Source organism: Ranitomeya imitator, chromosome 3 (assembly GCF_032444005.1).
Source record: "Ranitomeya imitator isolate aRanImi1 chromosome 3, aRanImi1.pri, whole genome shotgun sequence".
NCBI classification, from domain to species: Eukaryota; Metazoa; Chordata; class Amphibia; order Anura; family Dendrobatidae; genus Ranitomeya; species Ranitomeya imitator.
In genome coordinates this window covers 110,332,915-110,354,549 of record NC_091284.1, presented here as the reverse complement: position 1 = coordinate 110,354,549, position 21,635 = coordinate 110,332,915, and the positions used below count along the sequence as shown (strand labels likewise).

General features: G+C 40.4%; 1 protein-coding gene across 1 annotated transcript in view; it reads left to right on the top strand.

Moving 5' to 3' along the window:
- RAP1GAP2 (RAP1 GTPase activating protein 2) overlaps window positions 1–21,635 on the top strand; it is a 1,157,994-nt gene that overhangs the window by 284,369 nt on the left and 851,990 nt on the right. The window contains exon 2 of the mRNA XM_069761272.1: window positions 18,715–18,750. Coding sequence (XP_069617373.1) covers window positions 18,715–18,750 — 36 coding nt within the window. The remainder of the gene's footprint in view (window positions 1–18,714; window positions 18,751–21,635) is intronic.

The following is a 21,635-nucleotide window of genomic DNA, read 5'->3' as shown; positions in this document are numbered from 1 at the left end:
AGATAATTCCTGGGTTTTTGCCTCTGATGTTCATGCTTCCGATCTTGTTCGTGCCTTTCATGCGGCTCATCCTGGTCGGCCTGGGGGCTCTGGTGAGGGTTCGGTGACCCCTCCTCAAGGGGGGGTACTGTTGTGAATTCTGTGGCTGAATTCACTCCTGTGGTCACAAGTGGTACTGCAGCTTCTGAGCTTCCTCCCTCAGGTGTTCTGGTGAGCTCGTTAACTGCTTCATTACTTAACTCCGCCTGATGCTGCTATCCTTGCTCCTTGTCAATGTTTCAGTGTTGGATCTGAGCTTCTCCTGATTGTTCCTGTGACCTGCTGCTCTGTATAGCTAAGTGCTTTTTGCTTTCTTGTTGCTTTTTTTCTGTCCAGCTTGTCTTTTGTTTTGCTGGAAGCTCTGAGACGCAAAGGGTGTACCGCCGTGCCGTTAGTTCGGCACGGTGGGTTTTTTTTGCCCCCTTTGCGTGGTTTTGCTTTAGGGTTTTTTGTAGACTGCAAAGTTCGCTTTACTGTCCTCGCTCTGTCCTAGAATATCGGGCCCCACTTTGCTGAATCTATTTCATCCCTACGTTTTGTCTTTTCATCTTACTCACAGTCATTATATGTGGGGGGCTGCTTTTTCCTTTGGGGAATTTCTCTGGGGCAAGTCAGGCCTATTTTTCTATCTTCAGGCTAGCTAGTTTCTTAGGCTGTGCCGAGTTGCCTAGGTAGTTGTTAGGCGCAATCCACAGCCGCTTTTAGTTGTGTTTAGGATAGGATCAGGTGTGCAGTCTACAGAGTTTCCACGTCTCAGAGCTCGTTCTTGTATTTTTGGGTATTTATCAGATCACTGTGTGCGCTCTGATCGCTAAGCACACTGTGTTTCTGGATTGCCTTCATAACACCTGTCATTAGCAAACATAACATAGATCCTTCTGGTGGCCGTCTTTGTCGCGGGATGTGCGTTCTTTTGTGCAGTCCTGTGGGACTTGTGCTCGGGCTAAGCCCTGCTGTTCTCGTGCCAGTGGGTTGCTTTAGCCCTTGCCGGTCCCGAAGAGGCCCTGGACGCATATTTCTATGGATTTTATTTCGGATCTCCCCGTCTCTCAAAAGATGTCGGTCATTTGGGTGGTTTGTGATCGCTTTTCTAAGATGGTCCATTTGGTACCTTTGTCTAAGTTGCCTTCCTCCTCTGATTTGGTGCCATTATTTTTCCAGCATGTGGTTCCTTTACATGGTATCCCGGAGAACATCGTTTCTGACAGAGGTTCCCAGTTGTTTCAAGGTTTTGGCGATCCTTTTGTGCTAGGATGGGCATTGATTTGTCTTTTTCCTCGGCTTTCCATCCTCAGACAAATGGCCAAACCGAACGAACTAATCAAACTTTGGAAACATATCTGAGATGCTTTGTTTCTGCTGATCAGTGTGATTGGGTGTCCTTTTTGCCATTGGCTGAGTTCGCCCTTAATAATCGGGCCAGCTCGGCTACTTTGGTTTCGCCGTTTTTCTGCAATTCTGGTTTCCATCCTCGTTTCTCTTCAGGGCAGGTTGAGTCTTCAGACTGTCCTGGTGTAGATACTGTGGTGGATAGGTTTCAGCAGATTTGGACTCATGTGGTGGACAATTTGACATTGTCCCAGGAGAAGGCTCAACGTTTCGCTAACCGCCGGCGCTGTGTGGGTCCCCGACTTCGTGTTTAGGATTTGGTTTGGTTGTCGTCTCGTTATGTTCCTATGACGATTTCTCCTCCTAAGTTTAAGCCTCGTTTCATTGGTCCATATAAGATTTCTGAGGTTATCAATCCTGTGTCATTTCGTTTGGCCCTTCCCGCTTCTTTTGCCATCCATAATGTGTTCCATAGGTCGTTATTGCGGAGATACGTGGCGCCTGTGGTTCCATCCGTTGATCCTCCTGCCCCGGTGTTAGTTGAGGGGGAGTTAGAGTATGTGGTGGAGAAGATTTTGGATTCTCGTGTTTCGAGACGGAAACTCCAGTACCTGGTCAAGTGGAAGGGTTATGGTCAGGAGGATAATTCCTGGGTTTTTGCCTCTGATGTTCATGCTGCCGATCTGGTTTGTGCCTTTCATTTGGTTCATCCTGGTCGGCCTGGGGGCTCTGGTGAGGGTTCGGTGACCCCTCCTCAAGGGGGGGGGGGTACTGTTGTGAATACTGTTGTCGGGCTCCCTCCTGTGGTCATGGATGGTACTTCGGCTGGTTCTGTCCATGGACTTCCTCTGGTGGGTGTTTCTGAGTTTCCTTCCACAGGTGACGAGGTTAATTCGTTAGCTGCTGCTTTATTTAACTCCACTTAGATCTTTGTTCCATGCCACCTGTCAATGTTCCAGTATTGGTCTAGTTCACTCCTGGATCGTTCTTGTGACCTGTCTTCCCATCAGAAGCTAAGTTCCAGCTTGTATTTCTTTGGTTTGCTATTTTTCTGTCCAGCTTGCTATTTAATTTGTTGTCTTGCTTGCTGGAAGCTCTGGGACGCAGAGGGAGCGCCTCCGCACCGTGGGTCGGTGCGGAGGGTCTTTTTGCGCCCTCTGCGTGGTCTTTTTGTAGGTTTTTGTGCTGACCGCAAAGTAACCTTTCCTATCCTCGGTCTGTTCAGTAAGTCGGGCCTCACTTTGCTTAATCTATTTCATCTCTGTGTTTGTATTTTCATCTTTACTCACAGTCATTATATGTGGGGGGCTGCCTTTTCCTTCGGGGAATTTCTCTGAGGCAAGGTAGGCTTTATTTTTCTATCTTCAGGGCTAGCTAGTTTCTTAGGCTGTGCCGAGTTGCATAGGGAGCATTAGGCGCAATCCACGGCTATTTCTAGTGTGGTTGATAGGTTTAGGGATTGCGGTCAGCAGAGTTCCCACGTCCCAGAGCTCGTCCTTTATTATCAGTAACTATCAGGTCATTCCGTGTGCTCTTAACCACCAGGTCCATTATTGTCCTGACCACCAGGTCATAACAGGGGGCTCAGTAATGAGACTGCTGGCGATCAGTAAGTTTTCACGTATCCTTTCGATGATAGGCGAGAATAACCCTTTAAGATTTGCTACATAAGTATATTTTACTTTTTATAATATATTGGCTTGTCAATCCGGTAGAAATCTTATCTTTTTAGCTAATTAAAATGAATAATGGGTGACATGAGCTTTATTTATTTGTGAAGATTTTCATTAAACTACCAAAGCATCTGTTTGTCAAGTCTGGCATCATTAGGGCATGAATGCGAGCTGTTGCCGTATGGTTGTAATTTGAGCATCCAAAGTCATCTATGCTCACTTCAAGGTTAGCGCTTCTCGGACACATTGACTTAGTGCTGCAAATAGCAGTGCTTCAGTCCTGCTACGTTTAGCAGAAATCATCATCTGCTATCAATTCTGGCCACGGGCTGGCATACATAGCAAATCAACAATAACAAGCACAGGGGGTCTTCTGCAGATCCTAGTTGTCATGCCAACCTATTGGCGCTCTGCGATCATGTGACAGGGGAGCCCATAGGCAGGGTTTCTGACACACTTCCTGCGCAGTTATGTTAATTGCTGTTGTCAGAGATTGACAACGACATCTAACATGTTAACAGCCATGGGGGATCGAGATTCCTCCTGCGGCTGTTAGGGGCACGTGACAGCTGACCAAATTAGCTGTTATGTGCCATAAAAGATGCAGGCTCAGTGCAGGAGGCTGCATCAAAGGGAGAGACGCGACACATGACGTACCTACGCATCATAGGTTGTGAAGGGGTTAGTCGCCATTTGAACTTTTCTGCTAATAAAACTCCGCAATGACTGTAGATTTCCTCTCTCTGTCTGCAAATCCCTGCCCCTCTGCCTTTGTGTTGCGCAAAGATTTTGCAGCTTTTCAAAAGCGATTTTAAACCCGTGTAGTTGCTTTCATAAATTGGCGCTATAGTCTTGGTCAGCGTTTCATAGTAAAGCATACCTGACTGCAACTAGAGTCTGATTCACGCCGCCCATAGTTTAGGCAACAGAAATTAAGTGCCAGGTTACCTTTAATTAACTATTTAATCAGGCTGACCAGAAGTCTATGTGCATACTAATTACCCATCATGGTGGTGCCATTTGTGTGAAGAGTCATGTAGACCCACGCCCTTCCTGCCTTCATTAAAGAGGTTGTCCGTTACTTTTACATTAATGACCTATCCTTAGGATACTTGGAGGGGGAGGAAGAGTATAATCCAGAGCTACATCCAGGTAATTAAAAGTTCCTTTTATTTGAAATCCGTTAAAAGAAAAACCCATTAAAAACAACAACTGAAGAGTGTCTGGCACGCATGGTGTCCTTAGTCACAGGATGTGTTACAGAAACCAATCGTCAGTGACGATCATTGCATTATGCAGACAAAAGGTGTGTGGTTCCAAAGAAATTTCAATTGTATCAGTTTATATTCTGTGATGGAAAAAATACATTACACAATCAAACAAGCAAAACTACAGAGAAATGTATAATGTTACTAAATGATTAATAAATATAAAATAAATCATTTGTATAATTCATGTGTCTCGAATAGTGTTGAGCAATCCGATACCGCAAGTATCGGGTATCGGCCGATACTTGCGGTATCGGAATTCCGATACCGAGATCCGATACTTTTGTGGTATGTATGAGATGTGTACCGCAAGCTATTAACGCGCTCATTTTTAAAAATGAGCGCGTTAATGGCTTTCAAAGACGTAGCGGCTTGTGATTGGTCGCGTGGCCGCGACCAATCACAAGCCGCGACGTCACCGCAAGCTATTAACGTGCTCATTTTTAAAAATGAGCGCGTTAATAGCTTGCGGTGACGTCGCGGCTTGTGATTGGTCAAGTGGCCGCGACCAATCACAAGCCGCTACATCTTTGAAAGTCATTAACGCGCTCATTTTTGAAAAATGAGCGCGCTAATAGCTTGCGGTGACGTCGCGGCTTGTGATTGGTCGCGTGGCGGTCACATGGGCGGCCCGCGACTAATCAGAAGTCTGGACGTGATTCTCAGGTCCTAAAAGCGCTGATTTTGAACAAAGAAGCCTGCCGGTTACCCGCGCTGAGTTCAGGGGCCGCCGGAGAGGTAAATATATCAATATTTTTTATTTTAATTCTTTATTTTACACATCCCTATGGATCCCAGGGCCTGAAGGAGAGTTTCCTCTCCTTCAGGCCCTGGGAACCATGAGAATACCTTCCGATACTTGATGTCCCATTGACTTGTATTGGTATCGGATATCGGTATCGGCGATATCCGATATTTTTCGGGTATCGGCCGATACTATCCGATACCGATACTTTCAAGTATCGGACGGTATCGCTCAACACTAGTCTCGAATACTTAGTATTTATATGGAGGATCCAAGAAGCCTCTTTTAGGGCTAATGATTTTTGCAATTATTCCTCTTGAATTTTTCTATCCCAAAAAAAGTGTTTTGCCACTCCTGAATATGTACTGTTATTTAAATTTGCAATATGTTCTGCAATCATTTTTTTATTTTTCTAATTGTGCAACCAATATACTTAAGGTTACATGTGCGACACTCAATGCAATAGACAACGTGATCTGAGTCGCAATTAATGAATAAATTAATAGTGTGTACTGTGCCTTGTGGAAGGGAAAACACTTTTTTTTCTTGTTAACGGCAAATTCGCAGACATTGCAACGATCTCCAGCACATTTGAAGATGCTTTTGCTAGAAAGCCATGTTGGAGAAGGTTGAATTGATTTGAACAGCGTATTTCCAAGTGACATGCCTCTTCTGGCTACACATCTGCAGCCATCCTTTAAAACTTGGCGCAAGATATTGTTCTGATTTACAGTGGGTAAATATTTCTAGAATTTTTTTTTTATGTCATTAAATTGTCTGCTATATGGAGTAAAAAAAGTAATTGGAGAGATGGAATCAAAATTATTGGTATTATTAATATTCTTGTTTTCCATTTGATTTCTTTGAATGCTTTATTGATATTGAATTTTTCGTACCCACTATCCATTAATCTTTTTCGTATGACAATTCAGAATGAAAAGTTTCATCATTGGAGCAAATGCGTCTTGCTCGTGTGAATTTACCATATGAAATAGCCTGTATCGTTTGTCGTGGATGGAAACTAGTAGAGTTAAGCGAATATGTTTGGAATCAGTCACTGAATCTGAATTTGCCATATTCGCGCCATATTGGTGCCCTATTCGTGTCGAATTTATGTTTGACGATCGATTCCGAACATATTCGGACATTTGTACTCCCATTGACTCCAATGACGTGTACAGCGAATATTGCAAAAACAATATTCGCCGCCGATCGTAATCGGAACCGAATGTTGAAAAATTCTCTCAACTCTAGAAACTAGACGATAGTAATTTTATGTTTCCTGTATTTTCTTTTCTATTCAATGTGGTGTCCTGTGTGAACTGGAATTTCCAGATAATGTAATATCCAAGAAGTTAACGTGATTGGAAGATGATCTGTCATTAGGCATACAATAACTAATAACAGAGATATGTCTGAAAAGCATAGAATATTTTGATATTTTTCTTGTTCTTGATGGAATTTTACTTGGAACCTTTTTAAAGATGTAAAAAATAAAATTTGGGATTTTTTTTTACCAAACCTGGAAAAAGTGGCTGGAATTTTTGTACTTCCTTAGAAAATAAAGTGCCAGGTTCTCTTTAAATATGACTTAATGACATGTATAAATGTTGTGGGGATGGGGGAGGGGAGCTCTGGAGTCGATTTTGACCCAAAGTATCCCAGCCACAGCTTGTTTTAAGCCATTTTAAAGATATTTGTTTCTAGGCAAGTTGCTTGGCAGACATAATGTGGCCAATGTGATTGCGGTCATATACCTGGATATGGCATACTTAACAAAGTGACAGAGAAGTACGAATCTATATTGTACTTTTTTATTCATTTGCCTTTGAGTTGGAAAGGTAATTTAAGAATAAAGTTTATATAGGTCTGATTTGCAATTTTGCCTATATGAGTTCAGATTTCCAATGCCACCATAGCGTGCTTTATACGTAACATTAAATGGGACGATAATTAGACAGTAATTTCTAGAGAAGTTTTATTATGAGTATTTTATTTTTGCATTATGCAAGATATTTAGCTCTTAAAGCTGTAAGTGGTTTATGACTGACTTCAAATAATCATAAAAGGTCTTCTCGCATTAATGAGAATACTGAATTATAGACTCCTTCCCTACTAGTTCTCTCACAGGATTTCCATTCTTGAATCAATAGAATTAAAAACTAGATATGATGTCGCTGTTTGCTTTTTATCGTAATTAAATAGAACAGTTAGGCAGTAAGCCGTAAGCTTTTCTGCGTCATTGCACTAAATATTCACATTTATCAGCTTTTAGTGCAGAATTGAATAAGAAAAGATAGCCAGAAAAAGACTGAACGTTAAGTGATCAATACGGAATGAATTGTTTAAGCAAGGGATTAAATTAAGATTATATTAAGGCCTCATATTGATATTCCCCGTCCGTATGCACTAAAAGGACATATTGACATTATGGAGGGAGGTCTTTCCCTCTTGGGAGCCTTGTCAATAAGTCAGAATGGAAGGCAAAAGTAAATCCACATCCATGCCCATTTTACAGAAAACAGAGTAGGCTGCCACTTTCCAAAACCACGAAATAAATAAATAGGTGCTGAATGGTATGGCTGCAATATAGGATGCACTTTAGTGCACATTTTGATCAAATTGTGTAAGCCCATCTGCAAATGATGATGTCCTATACTAATAGACCTACCTCTTTTTGAACTAGGTTTCCAAAATAAACTGAGCAAGTAGGATCCAGTTGGGCCACATGCACACATTGAGTATTTGGTGAGTTTTTTACCTCAGTATTTGTAAGCCAAAACCAGGAGTGGGTGATAAATACAGAAGTGGTGATGTGTTTCTAGTATACTTTTCCTCTGATTGTTCCCCTCCTGGTTTTGGCTTGCAAATACTGAGGTAAAAAAAACCTCGAAAAGTGAATGTGGTCTTATATTCAGCTCTAAGTAAAGAGAATCTGTCAGCAGGATGCATGGCATTAGAAAAATTGTGAAGACCGTACTGGATTATATTGTACATGTGCGTTCATGTCCCCAGGTACAACACTCCTAGATATGTTTTCAAGTATCTCATTAATGGGAGCATTGATCTGTTTGTGGTGACCTGAGCATTTTGTGACCTGCTGACAAGTAGCTTAATTGTACTGTTCCCATCTTCAGCTTCAGAGTCAAATTACCTTTGTCAAGGGCAGATTGAATTTTTCCTCTGGACCTGGTGAAAACATAACTGAGATATGGCATTAACATCAGTGGGATGCTAAATGTAGCGTAACCTAATCAAAACGATCTGCAGCTACAATGCTGGTACTCAGCCCTTGAGTAGGACGTCAATCTGAAATACGTTTATGATAATATGTCTTCCAGCATTGGGGTTCTTGGTTTTATTCCCACCAAGGATAACATCCGCAAGGACTTTGTATCTTCTCCCCATGCTTGGTTGGTTTCCTTCGGGTACTCCGGTTTCATCCCACACTCTAAAGACATATTGCATGTAGACTGTGAGTCCCAATAGGGACAGTGATGATGATGTGTAATTAATGCTGCTGTATAAGTGGTATAAATAAAAAATAAATAAATATGACTGTTTTATGCATCCATTCATTCAAAGCAAAATGAGAGGTCAGAGCTTTTTTTTTTTTCTGTTGTACAACCCCTGGCAAAAATTATGGAATCACCGGCCTTGGAGGATGTTCATTCAGTTGTTTAATTTTGTAGAACAAAAGCAGATCACAGACATGGCACAAAACTAAATGCCTTGGATAGGGGATAACTTGAAGTTGCACAAAAAAGGCCAGATAATTACCAAATGCTAATTATAAGACATTTCTCTTTTTGAAAATCATTTTTTGGTCAGATTTTATTTACATCAATAAAATAAAACATTGATTATCAAAAAAATTGTGAAAAAAAGAAATAAACTATAATTTTTAACAAAACTGAAAACTTCTATTGCCCTTTTCATGCACTTATGACACTAAGGTTCTTTGATCCATAATTGACTTGTCTAATATGGTCATTTTCCACTTGGTTTATCAAGGCATATATAATTGATTATGTTATACTAGATGGCAGCCCGATTCTAAAGAATCGGGAGTCTAGAATCCATATATACTTTATTTATTCAAATGTAAGAATAATACAATTAATAAATAATAGTAAGAAAGAACAAAAATAATAGGCAGTATATGAAGAAAACACCAAACAAAAGTTCAAAATTGGTGTGAAAATGTCACTGAACCACTTCACAACTAAATATATATAGTTTTGGTAAATGGTATTATCATTTTTTTGACGAAATTCGGCAGGAGCTTGAAGAGCAACGTCACTGGGCCCGCCTCCACGCAGTAGAAACTTGCTGTGAGGTAAAAATTCAAAAATCACACCAAAATGGCGGGCGGAGTGTGTCACAGTACGGCACGTTTCTGATTGGTCGCTCGCAGCAGGCGGCAACCAATCAGACACTGGACACTGTTGACGTCACTTATCTCCGGACATTAGCTCCGGACATTAGCTCCGGACATTAGCTCCGGACAAAGCCACGGAAGTTGGCACAAATTGCAGGAAGTAGTATTCTAGGCAATTATATATTAGATTCTATAAATAATTTATCAATTATTTAACACACATGTTCATCTGAGCTTGAAGATTATAACTCTATGACATTTTTATATGAATTTAATATTTTTGGATCGTTTATAAATTTTGGACAAAATATATATACAGTAGGTCATTCATAATGGATACCGACTGTGAATTATGTTGAGAGTACGATATTAAAATATACATGAAAAAAGGTCAAGGTCAGGGTCATAACTATAATAGGTGCACCGGTTGCAGTCACACCCAAGCCATGGATCCCAGAAGGCCCCAAATGTCTCATGATAGCTAGGTGCCTTAACAGTGATTTTGCATTGGGCCCACATATGCATATGGCAGGGCTCCAAGGCTTTACAAAATGAGGCCTCATTCAGATTTCAATTTGTCTTTCACATCCGTGTTTGTTCGATTTATCAATTTTTTCAGTCAGTATTTCATTAATTATTTTCTCACATGCTTTAAAAAATGATAAAAGAAAATCATTTTTTCAAAGCTTCTACCCACTACAATACAACCCCTGGCAAAAATTATGGAATCACCGGCCTTGGAGGATGTTCATTCAGTTGTTTAATTTTGTAGAAAAAAAGCAGATCACTGACATGGCACAAAACTAAAGTCATTTCAAATGGCAACTTTCTGGCTTTAAGAAACACTAAACGAAATCAAGAACAAAAAATGTGGTAGTCAGTAGTACTTTTTTAACCTAGCATAGGGGAAATATTATGGAATCACTCAATTCTGAGGAAAAAATTATGGAATCACCATGTAAATTTTCATACCCAAAAATAACACCTGCATCAAATTAGATCTGCCCTTTAGTCTGCATCTAAAAAGGAGTGATCACACCTTGGAGAGCTGTTGCACCAAGTGGACTGACATGAATCATGGCATCAATATGAGAGATGTCAATTGAAACAAAAGAGAGGATTATCAAACTCTTAAAAGAGGGTAAATCATCAAGCAATGTTGCAAAAGATGTTGGTTGTTCACAGTTAGCTGTTGTCTAAAAATCTGGACCAAATACAAACAACATGGGAAGGTTGTTAAAGGCAAACATACTGGTAGACCAAGGAAGACATCAAAGTGTCAAGGCTGGAAACTTAAAGCAATATGTCTCCAAAACAGGAAATGCACAACAAAACAAATGAGCAATGAATGGGTGGAAACTGGAGTCAACGTCTGTGACCGAACTGTAAGAAACCGCCTAAAGGAAATTGGATTTACATACAGAAAAGCTGAACAAAAGCCATCATTAACATCTAAACAGAAAAAAACAAGGTTACAATGGGCTAGGGAAAAGCAATCTACAAACTATTTAACTGAGTTAAGTTTAATGAGTTATTAGCTTCAGTGAACTTCTGGTTGTCCTTCATGCATTTACTGTAGACCTTCCTAATTTTGAATTTTTTTTTTTATTATTGTTCAACCTTACGATTTCGGTCCTGCACTTCACAGGTTCTCACCCGGCTACTGGACCACTGTATTTCCTCTGGCCAGCAGGCCTTCTGTGTTAAAAATCAAGTGGACGCCATTGTAAGACAAAATCCCTGTACAGAGCTTAAAGGGAACCTGTCACCAGTTTTGTTATATATCAACTAAAGCTATCACCTTGTTCAGTGCCTGTACTGCATTCCATAAATGCTTATATACCCCGCTGACTCTCCCTGTATACCAACCAAAAACTGTTTTACGTTCTCCCGCACTGTATGATAATCCGGTTAGTTGGGTCCAATGGGCGTTTCACGTCTCTCCATCCCTTTCCCCACCTGTTGCTGTATGCCTCCCTCCTTCTTTAATTGATGCTGATGATGCCTCATGTCATCCACATTGCCATGCGTCTCTCACCTGCGTACTGTGCTTTGTCCTACTGTGGGCAGAGACGAAAACATAAGTGCACATGCACCCATTTTGTACCTACTTCTAGTAACTAGAGCACAGGCACTAACAAAGAGGTTCTCCTAGTTTCCATCGCACAACCGCTCATTCATGTATACACCGGTAGTCCATAATATAAAACAGAGTTGAGTTTGAGTTTAGTGTGGACCAAATCACACATTCAAGTGAGTGGGTTCCAAAAAAATGGACTGCACTCGAATGTTTACCGTTTGTCACAAACAAATGCTAAGAAAAGCTTTAGCGACTTCCATCATATTTTGTTTTCTCATACAAGAAAAACAGATTACACACTGATGGTAGAAATGGACACATAGACCAACATTTTATTTAAATTCTTCTTTTAGAGTGCTGTATTTGAAATCCCTGCTTGCAGTTCAACATTTTTCTTTGGAGGCCTGTGCTTTCACCCCTCCCACCAATCACAACTTGGTAGCATAGGGAACAGAGGGGTAAAAGTGTACGTCCCCAAAATGTGACTGTGAATAAATGTTAGCTGGACTGCAAAGCTGAGATTTCATATACTGCGCTGCAGAAGAGCTACAGAATAAGGGAAGCTCAGGGATCTTTACAAGACATTTAACTGAATTTTTGGAGCACAGAGGGCTACAACATTGAAGGGTTTATCCAAGTAGTGGCCAGCAATCTTGGCGATATGTGAATACATCACGCACACTATCTATGCAAAGGAAACCTTTCACCAGTTTTGTCATATAGCCGCTAGAAATATCATTTTACTCAGCGTCTGCGCTTTATTCCCTAAATCCTTGTATAGCCCTGAAAAACATTCTCCTGTGCTGTATGCTAAGCTGGTCCGTCCGGTAGGATGGGCATGGTTTCGTCATCTCCACCCCTCCCCCGGCTGATGCTCGCCATCCTTAACATAGATAACGGCTCCTGCGTTATCCTCATCGCCATGAGATATTCTCACGCCTGCCCAGACAAATAGCATTTAACGCTTGCGCAGTATGCCTTGCTCAACTGCAGGCAAAGCTGAAAAGCAGAAGTGCGCATGCACAATATTTTTGCATTGATGCCAATTTATTTTCTTAACCTAAACCACATTTCGGAGGGTTTCAGCTTTCAAAAGAATAATTTATGCAACCAATGGATGAATTTAACATCAGATTATAAGCTTTTATTTACATAACATGGATAAGCGACATAACTTCTGTCAGGGAGTGTAGGTATAGCAGTCCAAAAAGGGAGTAGCCATCACTTTTTTTAATTTATTTTTTTATTTTTTTATGGGGAACTAATGAAAATAACAGAAATTAAACAAAAAACCCAAAGAATTATCTTGAAACAGGAGGCCAAGGTCGAAGTGAAGGATGAGGTAGATGTTATCATGAAGGTTTAACAGTCAAAGTATGAGTTATTCAACACTGTCTAGACATTGATTTAAATTTCACCCCAAGGTAAACGTTGTGATGTAGGTATAACAGTCCAAGTAGGATATAGCCATCACTTTTTTTTAGTTTTTGTTTTAACCCCTTTACCCCCCAAGGGTGGTTTGCACGTTAACGACCAGGCCAATTTTTACAATTATGACCACTGTCCCTTTATGAGGTTATAACTGTGGAACGCTTCAACGGATCCCAGTGATTCTGACATTGTTTTCTCATGACATATTGTACTTCATGATAGTGGTAAAAATTCTTTGATATTACCTGCGTTTATTTGTGAAAAAAATGGAAATTTGGCGAAAATTATGAAAATTTCGCAATTTTCCAACTTTGAAATTTTATGCAATTAAATCACAGAGATATGTCACACAAAATACTTAATAAGTAATATTTCCCACATGTCTACTTTACATCAGCACAATTTTGGAACCAACATTTTTTTTGTTAGGGAGTTATAAGGGTTAAAAGTTGATCAGCAATTTCTCATTTTTACAACACCATTTTTTTTTAGGGACCACATCTCATTTGAAGTCATTTTGAGGAGTCTATATGATAGAAAATACCCAAGTGTGACACCATTCTAAAAACTGCACCCCTCATGGTGCTCAAAACCATATTCAAGAAGTTTATTAACCCTTCTGGTGCTTCACAGGAATTTTTGGAATGTTTAAATAAAAATGAACATTTAACTTTTTTTCACAAAAAATTTATTCAGCTCCAATTTGTTTTATTTTACCAAGGGTAACAGGAGAAAATGGACCCCAAAAGTTGTTGTACAATTTGTCCTGAGTACACCGATACCCCACATGTGGGGGTAAACCACTGTTTGGGCGCATGACAGAGCTCGGAAGCGAAGGAGCGCCATTTGACTTTTCAATGCAAAATTGACTGGAATCGAGATGGGACACCATGTTGCGTTTGGAGAGCCCCTGATGTGCCTAAACATTGAAACCCCCCACAAGTGACACCATTTTGGAAAGTAGACCCCCTAAGGAACTTATCTAGAGGTGTGGTGAGCACTTTGACCCACCAAGTGCTTCACAGAAGTTTATAATGCAGAACCGTAAAAATAAAAAATCATATTTTTTCACAAAAATTATTTTTTTGCCCCAAATGTTTTATTTTCCCAAGGGTAACAGAAGAAATTGAACCCCAAAAGTTGTTGTACAATTTGTCCTGAGTACGCTGATACCCCATATGTGGGGGTAAACCACTGTTTGGGCGCATGGGAGAGCTCGGAAGGGAAGGAGCGCCGTTTGACTTTTTAATGCAAAATTGACAGGAATTGAGATGGGACACCATGTTGCGTTTAGAGAGCCACTGATGTGCCTAAACATTGAAACCCCCCACAAGTGACACCATTTTGGAAAGTAGACCCCCTAAGGAACTTATCTAGATGTGTTTTGAGCGCTTTGACCCACCAAGGGCTTCACAGAAGTTTATAATGCAGAGCCGTATAAATAAAACAAAAATTTTTTCCCACAAAAATTATTATTTTAGCCCCCAGTTTTGTATTTTCCCGAGGATAACAGGAGAAATTGGACCCCAAAATTTGTTGCCCAATTTGTCCTGAGTGCGATTATACACAATATGTGGGGGGAATCACTGTTTGGGCGCATGGGAGGGCTCAGAAGGGAAGGAGCGCCATTTGGAATGCAGACTTAGATGGAATGGTCTGCAGGTGTCACATTGCGTTTGCAGAGCCCCTAATGTACCTAAACAGTAGAAACCCCCCACAAGTGACACCATTTTGGAAAGTAGACCCCCTAAGGAACTTATCTAGATGTGTGGTGAGCGCTTTGACCCACCAAGGGCTTCACAGAAGTTTATAATGCAGAGCCGTAAAAATAAAACAAAAATTTTTTCCAACAAAAATTATTTTTTAACCCCCAGTTTTGTATTTTCCCGAGGGTAACAGGAGAAATTGGACCCCAAAATTTGTTGCCCAATTTGTCCTGAGTGCGATTATACACAATATGTGGGGGGAACCACTGTTTGGGCGCATGGGAGGGCTCAGAAGGGAAGGAGCGCCATTTGGAATGCAGACTTAGATGGAATGGTCTGCAGGTGTCACATTGCGTTTGCAGAGCCCCTAATGTACCTAATGTATAATTATGTGCTTAATTCTAAAACTCTGGGCAAAATCGTCAATGAAAAAGACCTGGGTGTATGGATGGATGACAAACTCATATTCAGTGGCCAGTGTCAGGCAGCTGCTACAAAGGCAAATAAAATAATAGGATGCATTAAAAGAGGCATAGATGCTCATGAGGAGGACATAATTTTACCTCTATACAAGTCACTTGTTCGACCACACTTAGAATACTGTGCACAGTTCTGGTCTCCGGTGTATAAGAAAGACATAGCTGAACAGGAGCGGGTGCAGAGGAGAGCGACCAAGGTTATTAGAGGACTGGGGGGTCTGCAATACCAAGATAGGTTATTACACTTGGGGCTATTTAGTTTGGAAAAACGAAGACTAAGGGGTGATCTTATGTTAATGTATAAATATATGAGGGGACAGTACAAAGACCTTTCTGATGATCTTTTTAATCATAGACCTGAAACAGGGACAAGGGGGCATCCTGTAGGTCTGGAGGAAAGAAGGTTTAAGCATAATAACAGACGCGGATTCTTTACTGTAAGAGCAGTGAGACTATGGAACTCTCTGCCGTATGATGTTGTAATGAGTGATTCATTACTTAAATTTAAGAGGGGACTGGATACATTTCTGGAAAAGTATAATGTTACAGGGTTAACATTAGATCTTTTTACTATTGATGCTGTATAGGCAGCATCAATATTAAAAAGTTCGTCACATAGGGTTAATAGCGGCATTAACAGACTGCGTTACACCGCATAATACCGCAGTGGAACGCAGTCGGTTTAACGGATTGCTACAAGGCTATGTGGGTGGCGGGCGCTAACTGAGGGGAGAGTATGGAGGGGGCACTGAGTGCAGGGGAGTAGGGAGCTGCCATTTCGCGGCCGGACTGTGCCCGTCGCTGATTGGTCGCGGCCAGCTGGTCGTGAGCAATCAGCGACTTGGGATTTCAATGACAGACAGACAGACAGAAAGACAGACAGAAAGAAGGAAGTGACCCTTAGACAATTATATAGTAGATGTGTAAGTACCATAGGGTACTTAGTAAATGCTATTTTGATCAAAATGCATAAGTCATCCCACCACGACAGCGCATATCCATGGGACGGTCCTAACTTGTCTCTATTATTAAAGCTACATGTAAATAACATATGATATTTAGTTAACGGTATTTTCATTAAAAAAAGGGGTAAAAAACATTCCACCAATACAAGGTCTAGCCATCGAGCCTGTCCTAACCAGTCTCAGTATTAAAGTGCCCTATTTTTATGGACTGTCCAGGAATTTCTGGACGATTGGCAACTCAGCTACACTTCTGTTGTGTCTCGTTTTTACAACCAAAATTAGTGAGTGTATCCTATGAACTCCTATATCTCAGACACACGGTTTTCATAATTCCACCCTTTATTTGCCTCTGCATTTGTTTTATCATTCTTGCTCTGTAAGGTAGCACCTAGAAAATGTGTGTCCATGGAAGGCGTTTAAAAGTAATTTGCAGGTCAAAGTCGTGAGAAATAGTAATATAAAACGAACATGAGTCACATTATCCACCGCATTGGTCTACAGTGTGGTTTCTATAGTAAACCACAATGCAGGTGTCACTAAATAGAACAGTTACCACCCATTCTTTTATTAGAAGAAAAGCTATTACTCTGTAATCATTGTTAATTAATGAGCTTAGAGAGCTGTGAGAACTAAACACAGATCTATGACACCAAATTCATGTATTGATAGGCCAATTATAATCTACATAGCTAGCTGCTGGCTACGAGTATAATGTATAATTTCTATGTAAATCATTCTTTACTATCTGTCTATCTATCTATCTATCTATCTATCTATCTATCTATCTATCTATGGGCCATGGTCAAATTTTTCACTGCTGTAGATGCCCAACTTGATACAATGGACCCTATTCATTATGCCCTTTTTTATCTAGTTTTGGTGTTTTTCACCTCTTTTTCATCTGCTCCTAATTCATCTTTTGATTTTTCACAAGTTTATTTTCTATGTAATGGCCTTAATTTTTTTTATATTCAGTATTGAGGACAGAGTTTATGGTTTCCATATATTTTCGCCTGATTCATCATTTGCGGATTTTCAAAAACGTGCAAAATTTGACTGAAATGTATTCTAGTCCCTCGTCCCTTACAGTGATTTTATGTACATCAGATATTTTGTGCAATTTTTTACACTAAAATATCACAAAAAAGGTTAAAGACAAAAATAAAGACCATTTTTGGCTTTGCGATAAATTTGTGAACCATTTTAAAGCAAAATGTCAGCATGCACAACAAGACAAAAAAGTGACGAAAAATGCAAATGATGAATAGGGGCCTTTTACTATGTACAGTATGGATAACAAGTATTTGATACAGTGCCAAGTTTGCAAGCTTTCCCACCTACAAAGAATAGAAGTCTGGAATTTTTTTTCATAGGTACATTTCAACTGTGAGAGAGAGATCTTCTCCAGATCTTTGAGGTTTCGGGGCTGTCAGTGGGCAACATTGAGGTTCAGCTCCCTCCAAAGATTTTCTATTGGTTTCAGGTCTGAAGACTGGCTAGGCCACTCCAGGAGCTTGAAATGCTTTTACGGAGCCACTTCTTAGTTGCCCTGGCTGTGTGATTCGGGTCATTTTCATGCTGGAAGACCCAGCCACAACCCATCTTCAATGCGCTTACTGAGGGAGGGACGTTGTTGGCCAAAATTTCACACCCCCAAAGTATGATGTTTCCCCCACCATGCTTCATCGTTGGGACAATGTTTTTGTAATCTTCATTCTTCTTTCTCAAAACACGGCGAGTAGAGTTGAAACCAAAAATATCTATTTTGGTCTCATCTGACAACATGACCTTCTCCCATGTCTCCTCTGGATCATCCAGATGGTCATTGGCAAACTTCAATCAGGCCAGGCCGTGTGCTGGTGTGAGCAGGGAGGCCTTGCATGCCCTGCAGGATTTTAATCCATGACAACATAGTGTGTTAAGAACAGTAATTTTTGAGACTGTGGTCCCAGCTCTTTTCAGGTCATTGACCAGGTCCTCCCTTGTAGTTCTGGGGTGATTCCTGGCCTTTCTTGTATCAAATGGGTGGGTTGCTGTTTTGGCTTGTCAGGGGCTCTGCAAATGTGACATGGCATTTATAATCTATTACAGATAAATTTATGTTCCAAAAAATCATAGCGCTCTTTCCTTTCCGAGTCCTTCTGTGTGCCCAAACAGCAGTTTTTGACCACAAATTGGTATCTCTGTATTCGGAAGACATTGCATAATAAATTATAGGATATGCTTTTTCCTATTATCCCCTAAACTTATGACATTTGCATTTCAGAATTTAAAGTGAAGTGCAAATATTAACTAATATATTCAGGAATCTCGGTATATTTAATATCCTCCCCGGCCTGGGAGTGTAGCCATTGCCATTCAATGTATTCAGATGCCTTAATGAATTTACATAATGCATTTTATATAATGGCGTTGCAGTTTCCTTTCCTACTGTAAGTGCAGCTTTTATTTGCGTTTCTGCTGATGAAGTTGCTTTGCTTTAAAGGACGATCAATCAGATCCAGATTTTAGCTGTGACAACTCCATCTAATCTCTAAGTCGATTCGCACTTGTTAAAGCTTTGTGTACAATAAGTGAAAACTGAATAATTAATTGGTTTATCGATTTTATTCTTGCAGGATTGATAAAGCGATGCTGGCCAGCTTGAAAGTCAAGTAAGTCATTCTATTGTTAATTTGATTGATTACAGTTCCTTTTCTTGGAGGGCTGATTTCTTCATGTTATAGACTGGAAAAAATGAGCAGGTGGATATACTATATAATGACATTTTTATATATTTTCATTATTGTATTGATTATGGAAGCCATTTGTTAATTGTGTATGCCAGCACATAATATTATGGGCTATGATGATGGTCTAATCTTGTTTCAAACCCTTAATATCCCCCATGATCAACAGAAATATGGGTTGTGGTCCCTTCAGTGCAGCGCTCAGCTCTGTATCTGGTATTACGACTTCATAATCTGGGAACTAGTGAATCCCAGGACAAAGAACAGAGCAAAAGAAAGATTTAATAAAATATAAATATTAATTAATTACCATAATACAAAAGTTAAAACAGAATAAGATGCCTCGTGTTAACAGAAACACAGTAACCAAAGTATATACGTATGGTAAGTACATATATATTGCCTTATTGCAGTCATTAGCCCTTCATATGCAATGTGAGTAGCAGTGATACCAAGGTATAGATATGATCTCATAGAATGGATCCAGTATGAAAATGTTTTTACTTAAGTCAAAGGTAATGGTGGTGTCCTGGGTAGGTCAGGTACTGAATCCCTCCAACTCTACGAGCTCGATCCCTAATCGTCCCTCCACCTTGACACACGTTTTGCCTTGCTTCTTCCAGAGGGCACCTCCTGTAAGAAGCATGATGAAACGTGCGTCGGGTTGGAGGACCGCAGTATCTGACCTACTGTGGACACCACCATTATCTTTGTCTTAGGTAAAAACATTTTACCCAGCTCTAATTTTCATGTTGGATCCATTCTATTAGATCATATTTATAACTTGGTCTCACTGCTACCAACATTATATACGAAGGGCTAATGACTTCAACAATGCCACTAATAAAGTCAGTGAGCTTTGTTTGATTTAGAGTATATATACCTTTTACTTGGTCTTGGTTATTGCTTCTCTGTTAATATGAGGAACCTTGTCCTATTGTATCGTTTGTATTATGGTAATTAATTAATAATTATTTATATTTTAGTAAACCTTTTTTGTTCACTTCTTTGTCCTGGGATCCATTTGTTCCCTGATCATGGTGTTGCAATTCATTGTGAAGTGCGGCCCTTAGGCTAGGTTCACATTGCGTTAGGGCAATCCGTTTAGCGCATAGCGCTAGCGGATTGTGCTAACGTAATGTCTTTATAGGGATTGCGCTTGCCGTTCCTGCTAGCGCAGATCGGACCTTGGACGCACCTCGGACGCTGCAAGCAGCGTCCGAGGTCCGTCACAAAATAACGGCACATCACTAGCGTGTGCCAAAAATGCCATGCGCTAGTGATGCGCTACAGATAAAAATCACATTGCCTTCAATGGGTGCGCTAACGGACCCGTTGCATGGCGTTAATTGCGACAATTTCGCCGTGCAACGCAGTCCCTTAGCATTAACCCATTAATGTGAACCTAGCCTTACTGGTGCAATGGTTTTTGGACAGATCTATGCTACTGTGTCAGGTACTGCAGCACGTATCTTCACAAGTGAATGTAGATGATCTAGCTTGCACCCTAGAATTAGAGTGATGCTTTATTGTGTATCACTATGAAAACACTACTTCTGCTGTGTGGGAATGAATAGGCCATTAATATTATATGCTATATACCCCCTTTAACGTGGACCTGTCACTTTCCATAAATATATATTTTTCCCCATATGTAAATGCCACCATTCTCCTTAATCTGACATTGTTTTTTTTATTTTGTGCCTGAGCCTCTCCGTTCCTGAGATGTGAGCCCTCTTCCCTGTATATAAATCTAGTCTTGTTAGTTCCTAAATGGGTGTTATCATAAATTCTTCTCTACTGAAGATTTCTTGAGGACCACGCCTAATTGACTAGAAATATTATAATGTTATACAGGGATCAGCGGGCCACATCTCAGAGATGGAAAGGTATAAATGCCAGATATAGAGCAAAATAAATGGCAGATATAGGAGGACAGCGGTATTTATACCAGGAGAAAAGATTATATGTTGATGGCAAGTGACAGATCCTCTTTAAATGGAATCTGTTAACTCTCTTGAAATGTCTGAAGTTTTAAATAGAGCAAAAATGGACAATCTGTAACACCGGTTTTTAAAACTGTATTTACGTTTTATTCCTCCTGTCAAATGCATGCTATATTTTCCAACTGGTCATTACCTTTCCACTCTATCCATAAAGTAGGAGATACCTCCAACGGCTGGCACCCTCCACCCCCAATCCCGAGAATGGGGATCAAAAATGCCAATTCTGAATGTAGGGCTGGCATGACATGAGCAACACCACAATAATCTTTCTATGTGGGTTTTCTAGAGATTGCCATGTTTTGGCAGTGCCATAGAGAATGAACGGAGCATTGGTTACTGATTTATTCAGATGAGACTGTGCAAAGCCCTGCTCTCAGTATCAGTGAGGTACTAGGGGGTGGGTTGCAACCAATCAGCAAGGCATAACCTACCTATGGATAGGTAACGACTAGTGATGAGCGATTATACTTGTTGCTCGGGTGGTCTCCGAGTATTTGGTAATGCTCGGAGATTTAGTTTTTGTCGACGCAGCTCCATGATTTACAGGGAATTTCCACATGTATTCAGGCTGTCCAGCAGCCGTAAATCATGCAGCTAAGGCAACGAAAACTAAATCTCCGAGCATTACCAAATACTCAGAGACCACCCGAGCAACAAGTTTAATCGCTCATCACTAGTCATCATCACTAGTAACAACTCCTAAAGATGGATGTAAACCTTTAAAACAGACATGTCAAGAAAGTTGAAAGTAAAATTTCCAGCATGCCTCTCGCATGTGCAGAGAGAATCTCATTGAGCTTTTGC